This window comes from Echinops telfairi, unplaced genomic scaffold (assembly GCF_000313985.2).
Source record: "Echinops telfairi isolate 266 unplaced genomic scaffold, ASM31398v2 ScPeMD7_3;HRSCAF=10, whole genome shotgun sequence".
Lineage (NCBI taxonomy): Eukaryota > Metazoa > Chordata > Mammalia > Afrosoricida > Tenrecidae > Echinops > Echinops telfairi.
The window spans coordinates 27,391,469-27,399,968 of NW_022103899.1; the positions used below are offsets into that span (position 1 = coordinate 27,391,469).

The 8,500-nt window shown below is 39.6% G+C and overlaps 1 protein-coding gene across 1 annotated transcript in view; it reads left to right on the top strand.

Annotated features, from left to right (window-relative positions):
• Window positions 1-1,930, top strand: part of STRADB (STE20 related adaptor beta) — a 21,249-nt gene extending 19,319 nt beyond the window's left edge. Inside the window, exons 13-14 of the mRNA XM_045296638.1 lie at window positions 288-362; window positions 1,119-1,930. Coding sequence (XP_045152573.1) covers window positions 288-362; window positions 1,119-1,262 — 219 coding nt within the window. The 3' untranslated portion in view covers window positions 1,263-1,930. The remainder of the gene's footprint in view (window positions 1-287; window positions 363-1,118) is intronic.
• The last annotated feature ends 6,570 nt before the right edge of the window (window positions 1,931-8,500 follow it).

Below are 8,500 nucleotides of genomic sequence, written 5' to 3' on the forward strand. Positions count from 1 at the left end.
TTAGTATTACTATCATTGAAAACAAAGTCTCATTTATTCCTTTTCAGCCTTTTACTGTCTAGCACAGACCCTTATAAATAGTAAGTGCCCAATTGAGGATGGGTTAATAGAAGGATACCGTTAGAATTAATTCTTCCCATTGGTCAAGGCAGAAGCCGATTTGGCTGCCTGGTTTAAATTCTCTTTTAATATTTTATGTTGGACTTTATAGCTCTAAATTTTAATTTCTAATATAGTTTACACTTAAAGTCTACATTCTTACTTGGGGTTCTATTCTCTCTATCTAGAATAAAATATATATGTATTTTTTTCATTTCAGGCCATCAGCAAGCAGTTTATTGTCCCATGTATTCTTTAAACAGGTAAGGTAATTTGTCTTCTATTGTCTAAATGCTTTTAAATACATTTTTAAAAATCATTTACTTATGTTGGCTTAATAAAAACCCTCTGAGTAACACGATTCTCAATACATCTACTCATTTATCGAGTGTCTCATTTTCTGATATTTTACATCATTGAAAAAAAATATTTTGTGTGTGAATTAATGACCTACCTCTGGCAGTAACAAATTCCAGTGTGTGAAGAAAGAGTCACGAAGCTGGCTATGGTGCATAAGGTTATGTGTTTTGATTTGATATGGTCAACCTCCTTTTTCTCGTCATGCTGATTTTTCACACAATTGCCTGGTCTTTGGAACCTGTGTCAATAAACAGGGCAAAGGTATAATAACTTTTGTATAAAATAAGTTACAAGCAAAACTTTTTTAGTAGTTCAATTATAGGCATTCTAACAGATTTCCCTTCTGCAAAACAAGCTGGATAAAACAGACTCAAGTGTCATCATGTATTACTCCAGTCTCACTATGTTTTGATTCATTATAGAGACATTTGATTTACGAGTCAGAAATGATGAAAGGACAAAAATAGTTCTGATAAAAATCACTTTACTTGATTCTTAACCTCTTCCTGTTTTTAGATGACAAAAGCATTTTTAGGAGACATGCCCCCAAACAATTTTAAACACTGTAAATATGATTTTCTTGAAACACGATTTATTACTTTAAAAATATTAATGCATTTACTATATGTCCAATACTCTTATTTTCATTTCTTTAACAGATGAAAGGACAAAGCCAAGATTCGATACTTTCACTGTTGCCTCCTGCTTACAACAAGCCATCAATAACAGTGCCTCCCGTGTTCCCGGGGACCGAACCAGAGTATACTTTTCCTGAAGAGAAAGACTCAAACTGGGAATTCTAGGGCTGCCAAATCGTTTTCTGTCCTACAGACTTGACCCTTTGCCCTTGCTGCTTTGTCTTCTGTATTGCTAGGTCCACATACCAGAATTATACTTGAAAGTTCAGTTCGTGCACTGGAGAATCTATCATTTTGAAGCACTCTGTCTGAAGGGACAGGAGCTTATGGCCCTGAGGTCAGCTCAGTGCTTTCACAACTCCAGGGACGCTTCAGAACTGTTCATTTGGTGTCTTCTAGAAATGTTTTGTTGTTTGTTTCTTCCCAAGCTGTGACTAACTCTTCTTCTGATTCTTCAATGTAATGTTTGAGCCACTTAATTTTGCTGCCTTCAGGGGAATGAGTCCCTCAGAGGCCTGTGCTTCCAAATACACCTTTTCCTTGCAGGTTCTCCTGCCTTTTTGATCAGCTACTGTGCATCAGCAGGCTAGTTGACCTTGACACCAACTCCTTCTTGGTAGCAGGGGAATGTTTCTCCTTCCCATTTCTTGTATTAATACTTAGGGTAGCATCAAACTGAGCCTCACTCACATTAAATCATTCACTTGAAATACACAGAGAAGTTACCATTTGCTTTTTTTAAAAGGGACTAGCTAAAAGTAACACTTTTCTATGGACATTATAAATCCTAAACTTATGCACCCTGGGGGAGCTCAATAAAGATTTATTGAATGAAGTTTCTGTTTCTATTTATTTTACTTTGTGATTCGATAAAGCTCACGATTCTATTTTGTATCGCCAAGAAAAGTCCTTATCAAACACATTTGTTGACAAAACTTAATGAATTGTAAATAAATGGGTATCTGGAGATAAGAGGTTTATGGCCAATCTATGGTTGCTATTACTGCATTAAGGGGGTTATCACATATAAGGACTTGGAGCACCTAATTTACCTCATTAGCAAAACACAGATGTTATAGCTCAAAGAATGTAAATTTGCAGCCACAGTAAATTCTGGCCTACCTCAGTTAACATTTTCTTACAAAATTATTTAACACTACTTTAACAGTTATTTTTAAATGATGGTCTTAAAACTAATGAGATAATATACCTATTAATAGGTAATTTGAAATACAATCTTCATTTCTATTTATTGACCATTTGAATATCATTTTCTGTGATCTAGCTGTTCAGTCCTATCTTCAATTATCTATTGGGGTCCTTTTTAAAAATGACTTCTAAATATAGTCTAAATACATGCACTTTATTGACAATATAGATGGCAAATATCTCAATTTCTTTTGATCAATAAAAATTATTTTAATGCAGCAAAATACCCATTTTTTTCTGTCATACTTCTTTCTTAGTTTTCTTAAGAAATGGAACATGGTTTCAAAAATATTTAATATTGAATTGTGTACTAGGACCTTTATATTTAGCCTTTTATATTTAAGTCTACAATCACCTGGGGTTGATTGGTTGGTTGATTGTGTATGTGTGTGTGACAGAAGTCAACTTTTACATTTTCTACATTGCTATGTTGCTGCCGTTAACCAGTATTTATTGAAGAGGCCATCTTGCACCTACTGTTTTAAGTGCCACCTTTATCATAGCCCAGATACTCATATATACATAGGCTTGTTTCTGGACTCGGCTCTGTTCTGTAATTGTGGGTGTTCTTCAGTTTTTTGAGTGGCACACTATCACCACTATTGTAGCTTTATTATAAGTATTTCTATCGGTCAGTGGGAATGTCTCTACTTTCATTTTTTAATTTCAGTTATTTTCATCTTTTCTATTTTTTTCTTTGTCAGTGTAGCTAAATGTTTGTTAATTTATTGATCTTTTCTAAGAGTCAACTTCTGGTTTTATCGAATCTCTTGGATTTTTGGTGGTGATTTTTTGTTTTTGTCTTATTTTGGTGATTCCTGCCCTGATCTCTATTATTTCTTCTTTCTAGTACCTGTAGACTTGGTTTCTCTTTATCTGGTTTCTCAAGTTGCACAGTTAGGCTGTTGCTTTCAGATCTTTTTTTTTAATCAATGTAGGCATTTACTACTAAAAATTTCCATCTAAACACTACCTCTACTACATCCCATAGATTTTTCTTTTTCCTTTGTTTTAAAATCATTTTACTGGGGACTCTTACAGCTCTTATAACAATCCCTACATCAATTTTATCAAGCACATTTGTACATATGTTGCTGTGTTAGTCTGGGTAGACTGAGAAACAAATTCATAGACACTCATGTTTATAGGAAAGAGCTTTATATAAAGAGTAATTGTATATTAAGAAAACATCCCAGCCTAGTCCAGATTCAACTCCATCAGACCAATATTAGCCCATATGTCCAGTACCAATTTGTAAATTCCTCTTCAGACTCATACAACACATGCAACGATGCTGAATGCAGGAAGATCACAGCCAAGTGGGTGGAAAGTCTTGTGGATCCAGTGGTGATGAAAGCATCTCGGCGCTGGTGTGGGTCTCCACGTGGCTCCTCCAGCTCCAAGGGTCTGGCTACCATCAGCATAGCTCCATGTGGCTTGTCAACAGGAATGTCTTGCAGAGAGTGTGTGTGTGTCCTGCCTCCAGTGAGCTATTTATCTCCTTAGCAGTTCCAAATGAGGAAATCAAGCTGCGACCTGATTGGCATGCTAAACTCCACCCCTTCACACTTAATAGTCTCAAACTGACAACAGATTATGTAACTACCACAGTTGCCATTATCATTTTCAAAACATTTTCTTTCTACTTCAGCCCTTGGTATCAGCTCCTCATTCTGCCCACCCTTCTACCCTCGTGAACCCGTAATAAATTATAAATTGTTATTTTCTTATCTTACACCATCCACTGTCTCCCTTCACCCATGTTTCTGTTGTTCCTTCGCCTGGAGGGGAGGTGTGTGTGCAGGGGGTTATATGCTATTCATTGTGATTGATATCCCCTTTCTCCCCTCATCTCCTCCCTACACTCATGGTATCGCTACTCCCATTATTGTTCCTAAGGGGTTTATCTGACCTGGATTCTGTGTGTTAAGAGCTCTTATCTGTACCAGTGTATATGCTCTGGTCTAGCCGGATTTATAAGGTAGAACTGGGGTCATGATAGTGGGGGGAAGGAAGCATTAAAGAGCTAAAGGAATTTTGTTTCTTTGGTGCTACACTGCACCCTGGCTGGCTCGTACCTTCCTGTGATCCTTCTGTGATGGGATGTCCAATTGTCTACAGATGGGCTTTGGGTCTCCACTCCAACCCCCCCTTGTTCACACTGATATGATTGTTTTGGGTCTTCTGATGCCTGATACCTGATCCCGTCAACACCTCGTGATCACACAGACTAGCATGCTTCTTCCATGTGGGCTTTGTTGCTTCCCTGCTAGATGGCCACTTGTTTAACTTCAAGGCTTTGAGACCCCAGAAACAATATCTTGTAATAGCCAAGCACCATTAATTTTCTTCACCACATTTGCTTATGCACTCATTTTGTCTTCAGCAATCTTATTGGGATGGTAAGCATCACAGAATGCCAGGTTATTGGAACACACTGTTCTTGTGTTGAGGGAAGACTTGAGCAGAGGCCCATATCCGTCTGCTACCTTAATATTTAACATATAAATATATGTACATAGGCCTATATCCCTATCGTTATATATTATTTACATATATACATGCCTGTTTATACCTCTATAAATGTCTTTTGTCTCCTACTTCTTTCCTCTTTTTCCTTTTCCTTTCCTCCTATCCCACTATCATGTTCAACCTTCATTCAGCTCTCAGTAATTCCTCTCACCTACATTACACTTAATCAAGCCTGACGAGGCATTCTATGTCCTCCTCACCATCAATTTTAGATCACTTGTTTTCCCCTTGTCCCTGGGTTTGTTGGCTACCCCCTTACTTTCCCCAACCTCCCCCTCTCCCATTTCCCCTCAAACTCTTGATCCTATTGTTTTCACCTTGGGATTATTTATCCCACCTATTTTATATAGACATGAGAAAGAAAAAGCCTATAACTAGTTCCAGGTCTGTCTGCTGACCCTTATGGATATTTTTCCCTTGAGTCTGATGAGGTACCCAGCCTTGCCCCCCCAACATCTGAAATCTATTTTGGGGATTCCTCAGGAACTTTGTTGCTTTGCTCCCCTTGCTGCTGTGTTACACTCCCTTTGTGTTATGCCCCAGGGTGTGTGGGGGTGGGGTGGGGATGGGAGTGGTGTCAGACTGGGCACAATTACCACACTGTGTCTCCAGTACTGTCCTCTGTAGTGCTATGAGTCAGTGAGGCGACATCATGACTCATGGTGGGGCCAGCCCTATAGTCCTCTCTGTGCATTGGCTGCTCTAAGAAGGAATGTCGTCCTCGGGGCTTGGTAGACCAGGATGTGGTCTTCTCTTTCTCTCTCTCTCCCCCTCTTAGTGTGCTCTGTGTGGTCTGGACAAACCTGCTCCTCTCCTTGGGCTGTATCTGCAGTGCTGTCCTCTGTAGTGCATTCTTCTGGGTAGGGGTGGTGGGGTGGGGGTTGATTGACGTAGCTGGAATTGGCATCCCATAGACTTTTATATGCATTTTTGTTCAATTCTAAACATATATTTCTCTGTTGATGTCTTCCTTCCTCTGTTGGGTTTTTAATAACGAATTGTTTAATTTCCACAAATTTGTGTTTCCCTTCTACAATTAACTTCTAGTTTCATTCCCTTGTGGTTTAAGGAGAAACTTTGTATGATTTCAGTTTTGTTTATTAAGGCTTGTTTTGTAACCTAGTATATGATCTATCTTAATGAATAATCCATGTGTACTAGAGAAAAATGTGTATGGTTCTGTTGTTGGTTGTAGTATTTAATATGTATCTTTTAGATCTAAATGGTTTATACGAGAGGGCTTAAAAGTTATGGAAAATGGAAGTGAAAGAATGGAATTTTTTCCATAAACTTTTTGAAGCCTTCTCGTAGTGTTAAGCCCTCTATTACCTTACTAATATTTATTCTGTCCATTATTAGACATATAGTATGGAAGTCTCCAGTTATTATTGTACACTTTTCTATTACTCTCTTCCATTCTCTTTCAGTGTTTGTTTTATACATCTTGAGGCTCTGATAGTAGGTGCATATATCTAATTGTTATACCTTTGGATTACTTTCTCATATTTCCTCTTTGCCTTTTAAAACAAATTTTGAATTAAAACATATTTGTGAAATAGCAATATGGAATATGGTCATCCCTATACTCTTTTGGTTACTATTTACATGAATTATTCTTTTCTCTCCATCCATTTTGATTTCTGTTTCCTGGAGCCTGAGCTGTGTCTCTTGTAGCCAGCATATAGATGGAATAATAATCTATATGTATACTAATGGAATAATAGCTCCTTATATTGATTGTACTCTTTGTCTTTCGTATTGTAGACTATCTTAACTACAAGTAGTCCTTTTTATTTTACCTAAGTTTTAGAATTTGTCAGCTTACATCAAAGCAATCCTGTTGGAATTTTGATTGGGATTACATTGACTCTATAGTTCAATTTTGGAAAAATTCACTTTTAAATTAATGAGTCTTCCATGAACCTGTACAGAGATCAAGAGACAATCATATGAACAGAGCAAAGGAAAACTACGTGATTTAAAGTAATAAAAGGCGTGCATAGGATGGTATCCTTTCACCAAATCTATATCATCTTCAGACTGAACAAATAATCAGAGCTGCTGGACTATGTGAAGAAGAATGTGGCATCAGGTTTGGAGGACGACTTACTAATCTGTGATATGCAGATAACACACCCTTGTTTGTTAAAAACGAAGAAGACTTAAGGCACTCATTGAGGAAAAGCAAAGACTACAGCTTTTTGTGTGAATTGTACCTCAACATAAAAAAAAAATCCTTACAACAGGATCAGTAAGCAACATAATAGTAAATGGAAATAATATTGAAGTTACTGAGAATTTCATGTTATTTGGATTAATAATCAGTGCCCATAGAAATAGCAAACAAGAAATCAAAAACATATTACATTGAGTGGATCTGCAAAACCTTAAAAATCTCTATAAAATATTTTTTTTAGCTTTTTTCCATTTTATTTTTTAAAAGACTTTTAAAATGTTTAATGTTTCTTACAGCTTTTGTAACACTCCATACATCAATTGTATCAAGGGACTCTTTAAAATCTTAAGAAGCAAAGTTGGACCTTTGAAGACAAAAGTGACCTGAGCCAAGCCATGGTGTTTTAAGCTGCCTCATGTACATGCAGAAGCTGAACAACGAAAGGGGGAGACTGAAGAACTTATGCATTTGAGTTATGATGCTGTCAAAGGATACAGAATTTACCATTGACCACGAAAGAGCAAACATCTGTCTTGAAGGAAGTGCCGTCTGAATGTGCCTTAGAAGTGAGGATGGTGAAGCTTCATCTTACCTATTTGACATAGTAGAAGGGACCAACCCCTGGAGAAAGTCATCGTAGTCAAGGGTCAACTACAAAGAGGAAGACCCTCGATGAGAGGGATTGACACAGTGGCTGCAACAGTGGGCTCAAACAATTTGAGGAAGGCCTGGAACAGGTAGCATTCTAGTCTGTTATGCACAGGGTCACTATGAGTTCGAGACAACTTGACAGAACTTAACAACAACCATGACTATGTGGTGTGATGCAGGTACTTGTCTTCCTGAATTTCTTCAAGACTTTTTTTAGAGATGGTCAAGGGCCTGCAGGAGCCAAGGCTTTGTCTGGACCACAGAACGGAAGTAATCTGTGTAGGGCGGGGCAGGGGATGCACCCATCACCGGGGGAGCCCGTTTCCATCCTGACACGCCTGCCTGGAGCTCCGAGACGCGGCCACAGAACTTTCACAGGCGCACCCCGCCCCTCCCTTCGTGGGCAAACTCAGGTCATTGTCCAGAAGATGAGGAAGGGCAAGGGGCCGGCGCTTAGCGTCGGGGACCCTGCTCCCAGTGGGGAGGTGGAGCGCCCCACCTTCCTCGTTTCCGGCCTTGCGTGGTGCAGGCTCCCCGCAGCTCGACCACGTTCAGAGGGTGGCCGCCGTGGGCCAAGACCTTGAGCTCTGCTATCAGGGCTCCGTGCTCGCCTGCGGAGGCCGCCTCTGTGGGCGAAGCAAGGAAGAACGCGCGCGGCAGGGCCGGGGCGCCTTCCGCGGGAGGCGGCCTGCCTGCGCTGTTTGTTGGGCGGAGGGGGCGGTTACTTCGCGGCCGTCCCCACACGCTGCAGAAAAGCCGCGTCTCCGGGCCGTGCTCACCGCTCCCTCCCTCCGCGCCGACGACGCCCGGTGGCTTAACCTAAGGCCCGAGCAGC